Source organism: Heloderma suspectum, chromosome 2 (assembly GCF_057233095.1).
Source record: "Heloderma suspectum isolate Gila_16-S chromosome 2, 16-S_ref, whole genome shotgun sequence".
Taxonomy (NCBI): Eukaryota; Metazoa; Chordata; class Lepidosauria; order Squamata; family Helodermatidae; genus Heloderma; species Heloderma suspectum.
In genome coordinates this window covers 200,989,528-201,009,009 of record NC_139459.1, presented here as the reverse complement: position 1 = coordinate 201,009,009, position 19,482 = coordinate 200,989,528, and the positions used below count along the sequence as shown (strand labels likewise).

Here is a 19,482-nt window from a genome sequence, read left to right as displayed (position 1 = left end):
AATGAATATGAACTTGAGCACACTCCGGGAGAGAGCGCAGGACAGGAAGGCCCGGCGTGCTATGGTCCATGAGGTCACGAAGAGTCGGACACGACTTAACGACGACAACAGGACCCCAAAGGTAACCTGAACAATCCCCTCCTCGGCCCTTTCCGGAAAGAATTCGGACATTTCCGCCTCCAGGGTATTTCCGTCTTCTTTCCACCCAAGCGGAAATATGAGCAACGGAAGAGCGGGTTCTCTCCCACCCATTCCCTCCCACGAGGAAATGAGGGCTGAGATAGAGGGCACCACCCAAGCGGTGGAAAGAAGGGAGGGGATTGGGGGATTGGCTATTGTTCCTAGACCCTCATTATTGGACATCCCCAGCTTCTCGCCGCTCTCTACGCGCTCGGATTGGTTAGAGTTCCATGGCTTTGGCGATTGGCTTAGCCCGTCACGATTCGCCCGAAAGCAATCTCTTTCGTTTTATCTGATTGGCCCTTCCTAACAGCGAGGCCGATTGGGGAGCGGGCGAAAGGCCGTAGTGGCTAGAGCGGCTCCGTTGTTCTCGAGCCGAACTCAGCCCTCTATCTCGTGGGAGGGAATGGGTGGGAGAGAACCCGCTCTTCCGTTGCTCCTATTGGCCGGCGTTCTGCCTCAGCCAGGGACCGTTTCCATTGGCTGAAGAAGTGAAGCTCCCTCGCCCGGTTGCCTGCGAGGCCCGTGCACCTTTCTCGCTCTGTTGCTGGTGGGCGGGGCTCGCTCCCCCGGTGCTTTGCGGCGGCTGCGGCCTGAGGTAAAGGGGGCGGGGGGCGGTTGTGGCGACAGCAGTGACTGGGGTCTTCGTCAAGGGGTAGGAAGGGGTGCGTCTGGGAGCCGGGTGGGGCGCTGTTAATGAGGGGCTAAAGGGGGCCCCCAGCGGAGAAAAGCGCTTCGGCCGTGGGAGAGGTGATGCGGAGGAAGGGGAGGCGGGGGGAAGGGGAAGGGAAGCCGGGCTCCTGAAGTGAGCGAATGGCTCGTATTAGGGAAGGGGCGGGGGGCGAGAGGCTGGCCGTCGAGGCTGGAGCGAAAAGCCTGTGTGGCGGTGGGAGGAGGGTTTCGTTGGCGGCGGCAGGGCTCACAGTGGCTCAGCCCTGGGATCTTTTAACCCTAGGACGTGTGCAGCAAGGATTCTGTCTCGACACGAAGGTGCCCCTGAACATGTCCAGAGTGCATTTCCCCCATGCCATTGACTAAGCAGCGGGAGCCCCCGCTATCGGGGATTGTGCGTCCAGGCCGGAGGGGCGTGTTCTCAGACGGACTTGGGCCCTAGCGCCTCTCCCTTCCATCCCGAATAAAGCCCTGGCGGTTGGGAATGATGGAGGGCGAAGGCGGTGTACTGTGACAATAGGGAATATGAAAGCGCATGGGAGGAGGAGGTGGTGATGGTTCAGAAAGGGTGTGGATGCTTCGCTCCCGCAGCATTTCGTCGGGTTGCTGCTGGTTTTACTCCCTGTTGCGGTAGTGAGGGTTTAAATCTGACCAGCAGCGATTTGATGTTTGAAAATTGGCTTTTTAGAGAGGAAGAGAAGTGGCAGTTCAGACTGTACAAAAGTGAAGTGTTTTATTGCTGGAGTGAATTACTGCTGTTCTGAAATGGTAGGTAGGAATGTACCCTTAAGTGTAATGGAAGTGTTTGAAAGGTAAAGTGCAGGAGCACAAGGAGTGTAGGCTGAGTGAAATGGAAAAAACACACACCATAAGTTAGGTGGGAAAGGGCAACAGGCAGAACGTGGTGATGGGGCAGCGTTCCTAATGATGGATGCTCTGGTCAAGACAGAGCTTTCTTGTTTGAATATACAGTAATTAATCCTTTGCTCTACCATGTATATAATTCATAATCATTTATGCTGCAAGCGATCAGTTTGTGCCAGCACTTCAGATTTAGTTGTACATTAACTTTTGATTTAAAAAAAGAAAAGAAAAGGTGTATTTCAAACCTAATACTCTGAGAGGCTTCAGACTTTCCAGTTAGCATGCTTAGAACGGCAGCTGAAGTATGCTGAAAAATTATGCTGTGTAAATGGTAATAGATGTGAAATTCTATGAGTTGGTCATCTCAAAATAGTAGAAGCTGGTGAATTTTTAGATTAATTCAGTGTGGTTTTAATACACATTATTATACTTCTTTGTCTTGACTACAGAGACATGGTGTACATCTTGGGGTAAACATCTTTGTTCTCTCGGGCATTTGCTATTTGTAGTAAACCTAGTATCTTGTGAACTGTGTGTTTGAGAATAATTGTAAGTTGTGCACCTTGCCGAGATCTTCATGTATGTGATCAACAAGACTAAAATAGCTTGGTGAGGGACTACTGTACTCAAAAGCCAATTAGCCAGATGCTGCTGTATAATACAGATGTTGTTCAACCTTGGAAGTGAACAAAATCTTTCTTTGTACAAAATCCCAGAATGAAAAACAGTTTCTTACAAATAGACCTGTTCTCTGGACTAAATGGTGGTAGCAGGAATACTATTTGTAGATGAAAATGTAGGGGAAACTATTGAAACTGTGACTTTTAACAGGCAGTAGAAGCACATTCAAATATTAATTTGCTACAGGGTTCTTTGGAATGACTTCAAATCCATTAGTAAAGTAGTTCTTGTTTGAAAGAAATAACAATCTGGTTATAGTCTAAGAATTTGCAAAAAAAAAAACCAAGGGCGAATTTAAAACCAAGTATGTTTAGAGCTGCTTCACATGTTACTCACCTAAAGACATGAGTATCCCAGTATGATTTTGTATTGCGAGTATGCAGGGATACCTAGGCAGCAGGAGCCACCTGCACCGTGTACCTATTTTAAAATGTATGTAACAGTTGCATGCTAAAATGTGTGCAAAGGAGCCCTTGGCCAGATTGATTGCCAGATAGTTTATATACAAGCTCAATTATGTCCATTCCCCCCCCGCCGCCCACCCGCCCCTGGTTTGTGACATTTGTGCTCTTATTTAACCTCCCTACCACCACCACATGCACCATAATCCTTATTTGCTCACATTCATCCCTTTACCCCCTCCTTTCTCTCCATTTTCCCTACTGTTGATTCTAGGTAATCTCCTTTGGGGCAGAGATCTGCCTTTTTTGGCTTATGAAACTTTGTAAAGTGCTAAGAATACTGATGACAGTGTATAAACCAGCCTTCCAGTTGTTTTGGACTACAACTCCCCACATTCCTGACAATTGGCCATGCTGGCTGGGGTTGATGGAAATTGGTCCAAAATATTTGGATGCTTGTATAAAACAAATAAAACAAAACAATTAATTGAAGGCTGACCCATGATCACTGGCATTATAGCTGGGTGCTTAGTGCTCATAACCAACTCTGCTTATAAAAAATGGTTTGTTAGAATTGTTCATTCTGAGCAGATGATACAGTCAACTGATGTCTTGAAAACTTGCAGGTTCTGATCATATGATACCATTATTGTCTTCCAAGTCCCCTGTGTACACGGTAGGCTTTTGGCTCCATAAAGCAGTGCCTGACTGTGAGGTGGGTGGCTATGTGAAGCAGTCCTGGCTTCTACATAATGCTTTTAGGGTTAGACTGCTCATTGGTTCCAGTGCAGTTATTCATGGGCACAGATCAGCCCATGTATCCTTACAGCAATTATCTTGTTATGATTCCCCTGGACCCTTTTGAGACAATTGTCTTAAGGGGTGAAAGAATAGATCCAGTGACTGTTCCCTTTAAAGTATAGGTCATGCTAAAACTAAAGCTGGAGAATTTCCAGAGGGGTAGCTGTGTTAGTCAGCAAAAACTGTGTTAGCAGCAAAATTAACAAAGAGTCTTGTGGAACCTTAAACTAGCAAATCTATTCTGGTATAAGCTTTTGTGGACACTTTCCACTTCATCAGATGCATGAAGTGTTAACTTCAAATCTGCAGACTTCTGTACACAGGCAGGAGGGGTGAGGGAAGAAATGTACCTTGTGTTGTTGGGAATTTCAATAATTCAGAATAAATTACCTTGGGCTACAATCCAAAGGTGCCCATTATGTGTGGGCAAGGAAATCCTGTATACAACTGAAGGTAGAGGATACTCTGATGTGTGAGGCAAGCCACCATTTAGTTAGCTTCCATGCAGGGTTCCTTTGCATCTTTGTAATAGGCTTTTTTGTATTGCAGCTCTAATATGTTAATGTAGTACTTATTTTTTTATTTTTTTATTTACAATATTTATATACCGCTCTTCATCAGAAGATTTCGGAGTGGTGACAACATGATAAAAGAATAAAACAATGGTTACTTATGACTTTGGTTCTTGGTTAGTGGGGAAGTATATCACAAGTTGAAGGTATACCAGTGCAGGGAAGCTTGCTTAACACCTTAATTGGAGTAGCTAATTTTTTAAAAGGCAAAATTATATGTTCCTGAAATACTCGGTTCTACTCTATAGGGGTAAACATGACACTTTCTTCTTGAGCTAGTCTTGTTCTCCTGAAAACTTTGGGCCTGAGCATTTCTCTCAGCTAAGATTCTATTTCTTAGAAGTGTTCCTGCCTTCTGGGAGCAGAGAAAAAGAAAGATATGGAAACGAAACCCATGTAGACACAGCTGCCAGCACACAACTTTTAAGTAAAACATCTGTTATACTGGCAGAGGAAACGTCCTCTGAAGATTCTTTGTACCTACACTGCATTCCTCTGAAAGCAGCGCATTTGTCTTCCAGAAAATGAACAGGTTAAGAACTGAAATATACCTCTTTGAAAGCACAGTGAGCCTTTACAGTACTAAAATAGTATTTGCAGCTGGTTAGCTTATGCATTGAGTACTACAGCTAGTAGAGTTAAAATGGAAGTTTTTATTAGAATAAGTACTCTGAGTCAAAGTAATTGAATAATATGTTTGGGTTATGAATTCATTAATTTTGGTCCTATTACCAGCTGTTAAACATTACACCATCTGCTAGACTTTGTAAACTTTGGGGGGATAATTTATAAACACTTTGCCAGGCTTGTAGTTATTCTTGACACTTAACAAGTAAATTGAACATAACCTTTGTATTAAAATGACAGGCACTTCATTCAAGTAGGAATGAAATTATAAATGCAAAGACCTTTCAGATAAACTGTCATGAATGTTATTTAATAAAGGATAAAACACAATTTGTGTATTTGCACATCATTTTCTTTAGTATCTTGTACTGGAATTACTTTTATTCAGACAGAGGGCAGTATCCAGTTGGGCCGCTGCACTTATACAATTGATGTAGGGCTAGTGTAAATGATCTCTAGTGCAATGCCCATAGTGTAAGCTGGCATGACAGATTTCCCTGGACAACCAGGGAAACGTATTAGCGTTGCACTAGAGGTCACTTACATTAGCGCTACATCAATTGCGTAAGCGCAGCGGCCCAATTGGATACTGCCAGAATTAGCATGCTTCTGTGTATTCTAAACTAGGGCTGGAAGATGAGTGGCTTATTTTCCCTGGATACTTCCATGCTAGGAAGCCAATAATAATAGCTCTTCTCCTTTAGGAGTCGGGGGCAGGGGCGGCCATCAAGAGAGCAGTGGATGGTTAGAGAGCCCTTTTGTCCAGCCCTATTCAGGCATTATTAAACTGAGCAGGGCATAGGCAAGGAGAGGGAGCATGCTGGCCCCTCCTCTCACATTTCTGCTGCCTTTTACGTGTGGAGGGCGCCATTCTGAGGAGGAGAGCCTCCAGTATCTATGGAGGCCCAATGAGATTTTGAACACTTGCTTTCCAGCCTTCTGAATTGTCTGGGGAGCTGAATGTACTGACTTGTCCATGGATTCAAGAGGCTCTCCTTTTCAGAATGTTGCCCTCCATGAGTTAGAGGGCAATGGAAAAGTGAGACAAGGGGCCAGGGCTAGCTCACTCCCTTTTCTTGCGTGTTTACTCTGCTCACTTTTATAACACCTTAATATGTCTTAGAATTGGTGAGAAACTGGTGGTGGGTGGAGTCAGGGTTAAGTATTTCTGTAATATCTATAGCAGGGGTAGAGCACAGTTCCTATCACCCCTCCATTGAGTCTGCTGGCTAGGGCTGATGGGAGTTGCAGTCCAACAACATCTGGAGGGGTGCATGTTCCTCACCTCTGGCCCACAGTGTGTCAAAAGCACAGAAGTAAACTAGTTAAGGTGCAAGTTAATAGCTGATCCTGTTCAGTAAAATCCTGCATTGGAGCAAAAATCACCAAAATCACATTTTGAGCAGTTCTGTGTTTTGGTTTCGATTAGTCTTAAATATGACTTGAATTTCCTTTTTTTTTTTTTTAAGGTCTGAGGTTTTTCCAGTGGAATTATGCCAATTTTCAGCCAGAAGGAAAAGATATTGTTTATAAATGTAGCACCCTACTGTTTTCCATTTCACCTTTTGTCTTCTTGCATGGCAATGTTACAACTTACAACTGCAAAAGGCAACAGAGCAGCCACTTTAAAAAAAAAAAGTTTTTGTAAAAAAAATGTTTACAATTAGGAGAAAATTCCTTCCAAAAATGAGCATGCCACAATTTCAGTGCAGCATATTCTATTGTGTAGTGTTGCCATACATAAGGAAACACAAATTCAAGACTTCTCGCACATTCCAATAATTGCTTAATAAGGCCTATCCTTAGAAAATAATATATTTATACTACTAGGAACTTTTAGTGCTGCTTCTGCTAATATGTTATCCTAACACCTCTATACTTTCAAAAGTTGTTTTACCACAATGCACTTGTTCAATTCTGGAACCACAAGTTGTTTAAAATTCAGGACAAAGTCTGCTTGAGATTTGATGGAGTATCTAGATGGCTTTTTCTTGACTCCTTCTTCTGCACTTCTCTTTAAGAAACATTGACTTCAAATGCAAACCCCAAGCTTTTGAGGAATGTGCCTGCACAGAAACTCCAATGTGCTGCCATACTAGTAAATTAAATTCCTCTTGAACATTTTCTTTTTCAGAATCTGAAACACAGCAGCATGAACTCCTGTCTTTGTGCTTCCTGACAGAAGATTGGAGAAGGATCTACAGTTATCTGTAGTCTGGATAGCAGGAATTTTGTCAACTCTTCTGTTGCCTTTGGAGCCTGCAGGCTTGCTCTGTTCAAGCACATATTTGCCATTTCCTGTCTTGATGCAAAGTAGCACTTGAATTCCACCTGGCACTCTCTGATATTTGAGGAAAAGGATTCTTTGCTGTGTAATCAAACATTAAATGCAGACAAGCTATTATGTCTAAGAAACAAAACCAAAAAGGTAAGATTTAACATACAAGTTGGACGAATAGTAAGGAGCGTTGCATTATAGGTAGATGGCAATGAAGGTTTGTTAGGGTTATTTAGTCAGTAATAGAAGATAAGTTCTCAAAGTCAGGGATTCTGAAACTATCTCAAGTACATCTATAAAAAAGAAAAAACAAACTCTATTCAAGTCTTCTCGAATATAGTATCAAATCTCTAACAATGTGCCCCTTAATTCCTTTCACAGCCCAAAGGAAGAGAGCCTTGGGGATCTCAGGAAGGTTCCTAGTGTTAGGAATTTAAGCAAACAGAGAACATGAGAAATTGAGGGATGCTTCATGACCCTCAGTATTAACAGTTGGCAGTGGTTGGCATTCTTTCACTTGGCCCATTTGAGAAATGTACATAATTCTGGGTTGATCATAGGAAAGCTGGTATCTCTCCTGGAAACTCTGTCTCCCTAGAGAGGCCTGTGTCACTCTGAGGACCTTTGCTTTAAGTATCATTGACCTTTTTAATATCAGGTGTCTATTTGGTAGCTTAAGCCCAATAAGGATTGTACTAATGATTTGTCTACCCGCATGAGTGTTTCACTTTGTTTTTGTGATAGATTGTGTAGAGTTGCTGGACAATATACTTCAGAAACTAGATGGGGGAGTGTGTCCCTGTTGGTTCTAGACCTCTCAGCAGCTTTTTGATACCATTGGTCCCCACCAACTGACTGGGATGGAACTTGGAGACACCTTTTTATGGTGGCTGTGGTCCTTCCTGGAGGGATGATTTCAGGAGGCATTGGTGGGGGCTCCTATTTGACACCATGGTAACTTCATATGTTGATCTACAAGCTTTGTTTCCATTCCTGATTTTTGTTGGCTGTCTGTCCTCTTTTTAAGATTGTTTGGATTACTGAGAACAAGTTGCTGGTGAAAGAATTCTCCTGCATCTGCAGCATGCCTACTGTGTAGTACAGTAGGGCCTAACTGCTTCTGTGCCACAAACTTCAATATACCTACTACCTACCATGATAATTTCTGTTGCCAGCCTTAATTTGGCCTCCATGTTACAAACTGTGCTAGAATATAGATTACTAAATTGGCTGGGCAGTTGCTAAATTGTCATAAGTACTATTCATAATGTGGAAAAGCTTGTGGCCGTCTATCCTAGAGCAGACACTTGGTTCCAGACTACACTGTTCTCCAGTGTACTGAGGGCACAATCCTATGGGGATAGGTGGCTGCCTCCGAACTCGGAGGTGACCGCCTATCCAATGCAGAGCAGGAGCAGTATGGAGGGGATCTTCCCCTCCGCACTTCAGCTGCCCTGCATTTGCGGCTAGACAGCCAATTTCAGCTGTTTAGACACGGGAAGTCGAAGTGGGGGGGAGGATGCCGGACAACGCATAGGAAGTGTCGGAAAGGCACGTCTGCCTGCCCTTCCCCCAGTAGCGCCCTGTTTTCGCTGCTCCGTGCTCCTCTTAGGAGCGCAGAGTGTGGGCTCTGAGGTCGGTTCCTGGGAACCGGCCTATCTCAAGGCTTAGCTGCTGACTAGTGGCCATAGGGTTGCACCCTTAAATGCTTAATTATAGCTGCATTTATGGGCTGTGCTGTAACGTCTGGAAATAGGCATGCATGAAGGGTTTATGCTTTAGTGGAGCATATTCTTGGTTACTAGCGTACTGGTACTATTTTGTATTTTCTGATTGCATCTGTACTCAGACAAAAGGCTTGTGGGAAAGTTAGACCTAACCTATCACACTATTAAAATCAATTAGCAATGACATAATTGTTAGAGAGAGATGGTAGGTGGGTGGGATAAGATACTGAATTTTTAGCAGCACTGGTGTGTGTGTGTTTAATTCTTGTAGATTTCAACTTTCACTAGAAGGGCTGTGAAAATCTCTGTAAAGGCAAGAATGGAAATTCACCAGGCAACACACACTTTCTGGCAGAAGGGTTGGAAAAATAGTTCTGTTTTTTAGGTATCAGTCCTGTTCAGGGCTGACCCAATTTACCAAATTAAGCTTAAGGGTGCAATCCTATGCATGTTTAGACAAAAAGTCCAACAGCTCCCAGCATTCCCCAACCAGCCATGCTTATTAGCAGAGTTGGTGCCCTAAGTTATTTAGGAAGCTGGCCAACCGAGTCCCTGGAGCTTCTTCCAGGCCTCTATAGTAGCACTACGAAGATGGAACCTTCTTCAGATCTCTGACTAATGGGCGTTGACACATGTAGGAGAAGCTGGATCCATTATTTTTCTCCCCCCACCCCACTTCTTGCAACTTCCATGTTCTGAAATGAGAGAGTATGTTTCATCCTGCTTCCACCTTCTAGTGAAGACAAAAAGGGTGCAGTCTGAAGCAAACATGTTATACGTAGGGTTATGGCTGCAGGAACCATTCCAACTTAGGTTGTGGCGACCAGCAGAGATTCAGGCTTGCTTCAAACGTTATACATTTTCTATACAGCAATCACTTTCATGTAAAAAATAGCAGTCAGCTTGCATTTAGATTACTGTTGTGGTTCCTCATGCTTTTATTTCTCTATGTGTTTCTTTTCTGGGAAGCTCTCATAAAGCGAGCCTTCCTAGTGAAATTCACTTGTATATGGTAGCCACGTGTGGTAAGTGTGGCATACTATTTGCACCAGCATATAACAGTTGCTGTATGTAGGTTATAGAAGTTCAAACATCTGGTTTTATTTGGTTTTGTCATTTCAAAAGAACTGAGCCTAAATATTTTTAAGTGAAGTTATTTAAACCAAAGAAAGGTAAAGGTGTCCCCAGCCAGTCGTGTCCGACTCTAGGTGGTGTTCATCTCCATTTCTAAGCCGAAGAGCCAGCGTTGTCCGAAGACACTTCTGTGGTCATGCGGCCGGCATGACTGAACACCGAGGTGCTGTTACCTTTTCCGCCGAAGTGGTACCTATTTATCTACTTGCAACTTCTTGCTTTTGAACTGCTAGGTTGGCAGGAGCTGGGACTGAAGACGAGAGCTCACTCCGTCATGCGGCACTTGGGTCTCGAACTGCTGTCCTGCCGACCTTCTGGTCTGCGGTTCAGCGTCTTAAACCACGTGACCACCAATTCAGTGGAAGAAGTGCCTAATTTAGTCTTTTTAAAAATAATATTATATCTTACTGAAAAGAGACAAATGAAATCAAATTGCATCATTTCCTGAGGCAATTTGTAAAAATCTTATCAACACTGCTGAACTCCTCTCAAGCCATAGCTTGTAGTTTAAGTCTTTCATGCTTAATGGCAGAATGTAGTCTGGTAAGACACTGCAGTATCAACTTTGTCTCCCTCTAACTTTGTCTTGATAGACAAGCTGTCAGTATTTTTGGACAAAATGTATCAGGACAACTTCTCCTCAAAAGTTTCAAGGATTTGGGGTTTGATGTTATGCTCTTGATGTCTAAAGTATGTGCTTTCATTTACGTCTTTTCATAAAATGAATTAGTCACCGCAATCTTTGTGGTAAAGTATAAAATGGCATTGTTTCAAAGGAGTTAAGGATAAATTCAGTTAAAATAATGTTCTTACAAATTTTCCAAGCTCCAGTAAATAGTCTCCAAGTTACTTTGCTGTTTTATCCAAAAATTGGCTATTTGTGGATGTTCTTCTACCACGCTGCCTTCTGACTAAGATTTATTCTGAGTGAGCCTGATATAGGTCATGCTTACAGACTTCTCATTTGTAGCTAGCAACCAGCTTTTCAAAAAAAGAACCAGTAGTAGCTTTCGCTCTGATTTTCGTTTCCTTTTGCTTATAATAGAGCTTGCAGTATGTGCTGCAAAGGTTCTGCCTAACTAAAAAACATGGAGTGCAGTGAGTCACTCTGTTACACCAGTGAAGTGCATAAACATCTGGATTTTCCATGTACTTGTTCATCCTTGACATTCTTGTGTCCTGTATGACAACATGTAACTATTGACTTCAATAAGGATTGAACTTAGTGACTTGGATACCTGTGAAGCAGTGTAAGCATAATTTGGAACCCTTCTGATGCTTCATGGTGCTGCTTTGTTCCTCCCAGAATGTTAAATCAAGGGAGATGTGAATTCTCAAGTCTGAGAATAGGCTGGCTTCTTGGTTCAAAGCTTTATCCCACAAACTGAAGCTTGTCAGATTCTGCTTATGTATTTTGATTTTTCCAGGCAACGTTCAACATTGTAAATTAGATTTAATGGAGGCTACGCCACTCACAAATCAGGAAGTAAGCCTCATTGAACTTGGTGATAGTCAGTCACACAACCAAATTTATTCCCTTACACTACCAGAATAATTCTTTATTGTGCCATTCTGTGGCCCTTGAAAGGATGTTGAAGGAATTACCTTTCATCATAGCTCTTTCTGGGCTAGCGAACACTATGTAGTATGATAATGATTACTGGACAGTTGTGTCTCGTGAAGTTGTGTTTATAGAAATGCCTCTTATTGAAGGAAACTAATTGGAAACACCTTAGAAACTAAACTGGAAAGGCAGTTTCTTTGATTAACTAAATAGGGGTTCAAAGCTTAATATATATCTCAGGCACTGTCATTGCATTAGATTCATTGACTCGGTTTGGACAAGCTGTAACATCTGCAGGTGCCAGGTTGCATATTGAACTTGGAGGTTATCATGTTGTGTGAACCTGGCAAGTGTGGGTAATGCAAGGGTTGCTTAATCATCGCACAACCCATGCTTGCCGGGTTTGCACAACATGGCAACTCCCAAGCAGGGGTTGCATATTCAAAACGGTGGCTGCATGACACAGCAGTGTCATCCAGACAACCCCAGTGTAGTGGAATGTTGGATTGGAGAGAACTTGGATCAAATCTCAGCTCACTTCTAAAGCTTGCTTGATAGGCTTGGGCAAGTCAACGTGCCACAGTCTCTTAGCCTAACTCTATCTCAGAGGTTGTAAGGATAAAAAGAACAAACACATACGGTATCCTGAATTCACCAGAGAAAGAACAAGATGTAAATGTAACACAATCTGTAGGACTCTTCCACCAGTAGAGGGCCTAGCAGCTGTGCAAAAAGCTCATAATTCCCTCTGTCCAGATTAACTCCTTTGGTTTTACTTGTTCAGGAGTTCACAGTCCTTTTTGAAGCCTATGGTTCTGATTGGCTATAGAAGCTTTCCCCAACCTGGTGCTCTACAGATGTTTTGGACTTCAACTCCCATCAGCCTCAACCAGCATGGCCAATGGTCAAGAATCCTGGGAGCTGTATTCCAAAACATCTGTAGAGTATCAGGTTGGGGAAGACTGGGCTATAACAAAAGGGGGAACACTTTATAATCCTAACTAATGTCAATCAAAGTTGCTTGCAATACTGTATATTTGCATCTGGAACCATAGGTTTTGTTTAATACAAGATTTCAATCAAAGTTGCTTGCAATACTGTATATTTGCATCTGGAACCATAGGTTTTGTTTAATACAAGATTTCAATCAAAGTTGCTTGCAATACTGTATATTTGCATCTGGAACCATAGGTTTTGTTTAATACAAGATTTCAATCAAAGTTGCTTGCAATACTGTATATTTGCATCTGGAACCATAGGTTTTGTTTAATACAAGATTTCAATCAAAGTTGCTTGCAATACTGTATATTTGCATCTGGAACCATAGGTTTTGTTTAATACAAGATTTCAAACAATCTATGAGTGATAGTTTTCACATTGATAGATAGTGATTATTGCATTTCCAGCTGTTGGAATTGTAGACACCTAGTTAAAAGGGATAGGTGTGGATAGAAAAGCATCTGGAGCTCAAATTTTAAAAAGAATTAACTTAGACACTGTCAGTACAGATAATCCTCAGGAGAGTACAGATAATCTCTGTGGGGACTGAACGGGCAAGTGTCTTATCCCGTTTAAGAGCCTAATCTGGAAAGTGGCTTTATGAGAGGTGCTTATGTGAAACTGACAGACAACTGGGTGGTTGCATTTCCACCCACCGCTTATATGGAACACCTGGAAGGTGGACAGAGAAAGTGTTCATATTGAGCAATGTCATCTAGCTATGGTTGTCTATGTCTGCCTGATAGAAGCAGGGTTCTGAAGTAGTTGTTTTGCTTGCTCCCTGCAATAGCCACCTTTTGAGATAGCAATGACACTCTTGCAACTCCCTGATGTTTCCTGCTGACATTATTTGTAAGTTGCTGGTATGAGAGGATTCTTCTGTAAAAACCATGTTTACCTGGAAGTAAGCCCTATTGATATTGGAAGTTATTTCCATATATTATCATTACAGCTGAAGAGTCTTGTTATGTGACAATGAGAAACATTATAGAGCGGGGTGGGGTACTTCCAGCCTGTGAAAGTTTCCCATCTTGTCCATGGAGGCTTGGGCTCCCTCCGAGGCCCCTGCCCACTCTCCTCCGAGAGCCCCAAGAAAGAGGATTGGGAAGGAGGCAGGAAGAAGAATCTGATTAGTATGGCACACAGTGCATAAAGTAGACTTTGTAGGCTTTGCAGGCCCTGTGTCCTCACCCAGCGGAAGAAAGTGCAGGGCAGGTGAAGCCACCACAGCCACCTCGCCGGGTGGATTATCCACCCCATGACGCTTTGGGCAGGGTGGCTTTGGTGCATGCAGGGCTTTCCCATCTTATTTCACCATTGATGAAATGTTCAGGAAATAATTGTAAAAATGTCTGAAAGTACCCAACGAATGTTTTGTCTCTAGGATTCTTATGCCTTGCTTTAATATTGCTCTGTATTATACCTTCCACTAGATGATATGCATTTGAATTATGTCTCCTTTAGTCCAGATGTGAGCCTGCCTCTGGCTCATTACAGAATGATTCTAAGTAGTGGGAAGACATTAGTCATAAATTTAATGTCTTGCAATTAGAGCTACTTAGAAATTCCATGGAAAAGCACTGGTAATCATCTGCGTAATGCTCCTCAGTGGTAACTGTACAAGTAAATATTTTAGATTTAGTTCTGCTAATTCACTATTGTCTGAAGTAATAGCAAAAAAGATGCTTTAAATTTCACAAACTGAAATGCAATAATGCATTGATTGCAATAATGCAATCAATTGTTCCTTTTGATGTGAAGGTGGAGAAGTTTATGACGCTGCGACCTTTTACAGCTCAAGGTGAACTTGTGAGCTGCTTCACACATTACAAAGTGAACAAGTGCACCATAGCTACTTATTACAATTGGGAAGACACCCTTTTAAAACCACATTCACACAATGTAGGGGAAAGCAGTTGGCACACAGTGAAGAATTTCTCCTATGATTTATGAGGTTCATAGCAGGTGCATATGGCGATCCCACTAATTTTTAGCACTTGGAGTGGCTTTTGAGACCAAGAGTTTATTCAGAAACATACTGTTTCTCATACGGTATAGACAAGTCCACAAATGCCAGTTGGCGGCCATACCTTGTCTGGAAAATGTCTTGCTGTTTCAGAGTGCTTCCAAAGCTCAGCATGACACTTGAGATGAGACCCCATCTGTCTCCTGAATCTTCTATACCAGCCAGGGGCATGGTCCATAAACAATGGCTAACTGCGCCACCAACCAGAATTCTGCAGACTTCTCATTACAGATCTCTTATGGGTTTATACTGGGGTGGGGAACTAGTGGCCTGGATGCAGTCTGTGGGGCCCTTCCCACTGGCCCATGGCCCCCTTCCTTGCCCTGCCCCCAGCAGCAGTTAGGTTTGAAAAAACGCCTTCTGCCTAATTGGGGTGTGTGTTTGTGTGTGTGTGTGTGTGTGTGTGTGTGTGTGAGAGAGAGTGTGTGAGAAAAAGATGTATGGGAATAGTTGTCTGAATGGTGGAGGGGACTGTATGAATGCTGTGTATGTGGCTTTTGCCCTGCCTACTCTTGGCATATGGCCCGTGGAAGGTTTCCAATGAGGCAGTGGGCCGGTTTGCACGATACAACAGTCCACTGTGAGTTATTTAACTCTCAGTGAGACTACAGTACGTGTGGCTGCCATTTTGCATATCCAGCCCCTGCTCAGAGGTTGTTGTGTCATGTGAACCCGGCAAATGTAAACAGCCCTCACGTGAACCTAGAGCTGACTGTGGATTATGCAAGGGTTGTTGCATAACTCTTGCATAACCCATGCTCACTGGGTTCACATGACATGACCACCCCTGAGCAGGGGTTGGATATGCAAAGTGGCCCCCACGGGGACCAGTTTGCATATCCATTGTGGGTTAAATAACCTATGGTGATCCCTGCCATGTTGTGCGAACCAGGTCAATGTGCCTTTCAAGGTAAGAGCAGTTCCTGGCTGCTGGGTTGTACTATAGCAGAATGCAGATGGAGAATTGTTTGTGCTATGTGTTGGTCTCATATGGAAAACTTATCAACAAGCCTGTTTGTGGCTTAGCTTTCTTCCTGATTGTAAGTTTTCCACTTGGAGATGTCATTTGATCTCCTGCAAACAAATGATCCTTCCCCTCCACATTCTCAAGCCAGATCAGAAATGTACTTTTGCATATGAACAAATGCTATGGAAGACCATAAGGAAGGCTGAATAATGTATAATGGGAATCGGGAAAATGTTAGGAGGCATTTCTTAAACTTCTGGGCTCCTGTTAGTGTGCACTTTTAAGCTTAGCAGATCATATTAAAAATCCCGATTTAATAGGCAAGGGAATATAAATTTTATAGTAGTAGTACAAATCAATACCAGGAATGCAGATTTGTACAATTTTTAGGTTTAAATTCTGAAACTGGCAAGTTGAGTTTTTACAGACTGTGGGATGTCTCAGCAGGGGTCAGGAAGGCAGGAAGAGTAATATGAAATGTAATGAGGAAGGATGGTCTGAGAATATGAGGGAGAAATAGGTACTCATGCAGAATTCTGCAGCTTTGCCAACTGAATACTGGAGCATATGGCATATCTTGTCTGTACTTTTTCAAGTAGATCTGCACCATGATGAGGGACAGAAAATACTTAAGATGAAGTTTGCAGACTTATGCAGACATAAGAATAAACATTGTTCCACTGAATTTGGTGAAATCAACTTCATAAGTGAATATATACAGAATTAGGATGTCAAGTGAACATTCTTAAAAATCTAGGTGCTGGATCAAATACTAGGTCCTGAATGAAACTTCAGGCACATGTAAATTGTAGTTGTAGTCCAAAACATCTGGAGTTCACCAGATTGGGGAAGGCTGTTCTAAAGCTTTTCTTGGCTGTACTACTTCAGGTGCAGGGAGGCAGTGTGGACACAGGGTAAATAGGCAAGCAATTGCTGAACCAGGGAGAAATCCCCCCAGACTTTTGATGCCCAAGTGGGGAGGGGCAGCAGTGGAAACAGTTGACAAACATCCACCCCCTCAGTTCTATGGTTCTTGGGGTAGCAACTCCAGAAAGGCCAAGACTGTAGCATCTTAGCAATAAGCTTTCAGTCTAAGCATTGCTACAGTGAGAATGAAAAGAAGCTGAGGAGACACTTGAAGCTAAGCTGCACCAAGAACGTTCTTAAAATGCCTCTGAACGTATCTGTGGAAAGTAAGAAACTGAAGACCTTTAAAGGTTATCCACTCATGAGAAACTTAAAATTAAATGCTCTCGTTGTGGTAATCACAAGGAAAAGCCTATCAGTGCAATAGAATTTACTATAGTCTAACTACTATGTGCTGCCTTTCAAGGAGCTATGTTTTGTTTTGTAGAATCTATAATTCTGGAGCTGATTTCGGGTACATGCCAAGGCTGCAGTGGGTAGGGGGAAATCGGTTCTGCCAGTGATTTCTTCCTGCTTGTGGGACGACACCAGTGGATACAACCTTGTGGCTGGAATAGTAATCTGGAACAGGTTGCCTTGTCAGCTACTTGCACTTGCTTTTGCCTTTCTGTGAAAGAGAGAAAGTTGTGAACAGTGAAGTAATTAAGGTTGTTAATACTGTCTCTGGAATCAGTCACATCTAATCAAAGGGTGAGCTGCTGCATGCTGTGGTGTTTTTTTTAAAGCCACAGAGAGCATTCTTAACCTCTTCAGCTCTTAAGTGCGCTGATCATATTGTGAATGCATACTTGATACTCAAGCTCTGGAATAGCATGCTTCTTCTTGTGGAAACAAAGGCTGCTGTGTCATTGTTAATAGGCAAGCTGAGATTTTTTAAGCATCTAAAGAGGAGCTGTTAACTGATTCCTTCATAACTGTGTTTCCAACCGTTTTTTGACAAAGGAGACAGAACCCAGATTGTCCTTGGGGAGCACAAATGCTTCATGCAAACATTTGCCAACAATAGCGGATCCTGCACTGTTCAAACCATATAAATTGGAGGGTCAGTACAATATCTATTAAAACCAAACAAGACTTCAGCATATTGATCAGGTTATATCATTGGATTTTGAGATGGATGTTGCATTTTTGGCATGGAGACAAGATATAGACTTTGGAGAAATTGGCCTATAGATAGTAAGGAACTGAGGGCAAATTTCGATAAATTGTAAAACCATAACCTGACTCCCAGAGAGGTTCTGTTGGGCAAGATTTCACTGTGTTTATGTGCTGAGCTGCTACTCTGCAGACTTTGTATTAAAGGAAATATGCCATAATAGCCAATATTGAATTCTAGGGGTGCTCTTGAAAGGTGTTAGGTGCTGAATTTTTCATGGAATGCACATAAATTACAAACGTGATGTGGACACTGAACATGATTCTAGCCCTTGTCAGCTCACAAACACGCTTATATCTGTGGCCTTCCTTGTCTGGGCCACTGTTCAATCCTTATGTTGTATGAAGTCTTCCATAGAAGGTATTGAAAGTCATACATGAGCAGTTGTTTGCCAGCTTGAAGTGACAGCAACAACCTTTATTTGCTCCTAAAACAATAAACCCTCTATTGAATAGAGGGCCTCTTACACCCAAATAGAAAAAAACTGAAAGCCATGATTAATGGCTTGTTTTGTCTATACTACTTCTGCTAGGTGGCAGAAAAAAAGAGGAGGAATTTCTTATTAAAAGATTGTTATTATATTTAAGATACCAATGTCTGGCTTTTCATCTCAAAGTTCTTGGAGTGACTTACAGAAACATTTGTAAAACACTACAATACAGGGTGTTTCAAAATGATGGACCCAATTTCAAAGTATATTTCACGATGGTAACATGTTACAATTACACCAAAAGTTACAAACGGTTTAATGAGTTATCAAGTTTTACTAACCATTTTATAAATGCTCTGTGTGCCCTCCACCTGCTGTACGGACAATATCGAGACGATATTTGAATTCGCGGGCTACGCTGAAAACTCTCTTGAATTCTTCTCACATTTTCCTCTGAAGTGCGTGGTCGCCCTGTGCTCTTCCCCTTACATAAACAGCCTGTTTCCTCAAATTGTCAGTACCAACGATGAATGCTCTTTGGCATTGGTGGATCAATGCCAAAACGCCGTTGAAACGCACGCTGCACCGCGATTGCAGATTCAATCTTGCTGAACTACAGAACACAAAACGCTTGGTGTTGCGGGGTCACCATCTTACAAATGACTGAGGCTAGGGGCTGTTTGTGCGCTGAGAGAGGCATCTAGCGGTAATCATTTGAAACTCTATTCCCCACCCTTTCAAGTGGTTAGAGTTTCATTTATGGGCGGTTCATGGTTGCAGAGATAGAGCGATTTCAAATCGGGTCCATCTTTTTGAAACACCCTGTACAACAAGTGATACAATATAAACAAAGTCTGTAATTGCAGAGAAGCTAAAATGTGTTAGTGATAAAAACTAAATGCTGTAAAAACAAAAGACTGTAAAACCTTCTTCCCCAACCTAGTGTCCTTCAAACATTTTGGAATACAAGTCCCAACATTCCTGACCGTTGGCCATGCTGGCTGGGTCTGCTGTGAGTTGGAGTCCAAAACGTCTGGAGGGCACCAGGTTGGGGAAAGACTGCTCTAAAACACCTGGACACCTGACACCGGGGGCATTGCTAGGCCTGGGCCACTGGGCCCCCAAAGCGTCAGATCTGTTCCCCAGAGCCCTGAGTGTCCATTGATGCCAATGGAAGATTTTCTTTGTTTAATTGCCATGCAGGGGGCAATTTTCAAGGGGGATTGCAGCTGTGGAGAGAAGGGTTAACCCTGCCCTCCCCACATGCTGGAACACCCCCCAAAAATTACACACACACACACACACACACACACGGCAATTAAACTTAGCCGGGGGGCGGGGGACAACATCCATTGGTGTTAATTGAAGCTTTTCTTCTAAGCTTAATTGCATGAGGTGGGGGCAAAGGACAGCAAGAGATTGCAAAATAATTGTAACTGAGGAGGAACTACTGATCTTGAATGATCAGGGGTGGAG

At 42.7% G+C, this 19,482-nt stretch overlaps 1 protein-coding gene across 5 annotated transcripts in view; it reads left to right on the top strand.

Moving 5' to 3' along the window:
* The first annotated feature begins 723 nt into the window (after window positions 1-723).
* SPATS2 (spermatogenesis associated serine rich 2) overlaps window positions 724-19,482 on the top strand; it is a 43,624-nt gene continuing 24,865 nt past the window's right edge. Inside the window, exons 1-3 of one of the 5 annotated variants that reach the window (XM_084837302.1) lie at window positions 724-778; window positions 4,512-4,703; window positions 6,933-7,226. In XM_084837302.1, coding sequence (XP_084693428.1) covers window positions 7,202-7,226 — 25 coding nt within the window. In that variant the 5' untranslated portion in view covers window positions 724-778; window positions 4,512-4,703; window positions 6,933-7,201. Of the gene's footprint in view, window positions 836-4,511; window positions 4,704-6,932; window positions 7,227-10,106; window positions 10,127-15,297; window positions 15,437-19,482 lie in introns of those variants that run through there. The other 4 variants (XM_084837301.1, XM_084837303.1, XM_084837305.1 and 1 more) reach the window with 4 other exon arrangements.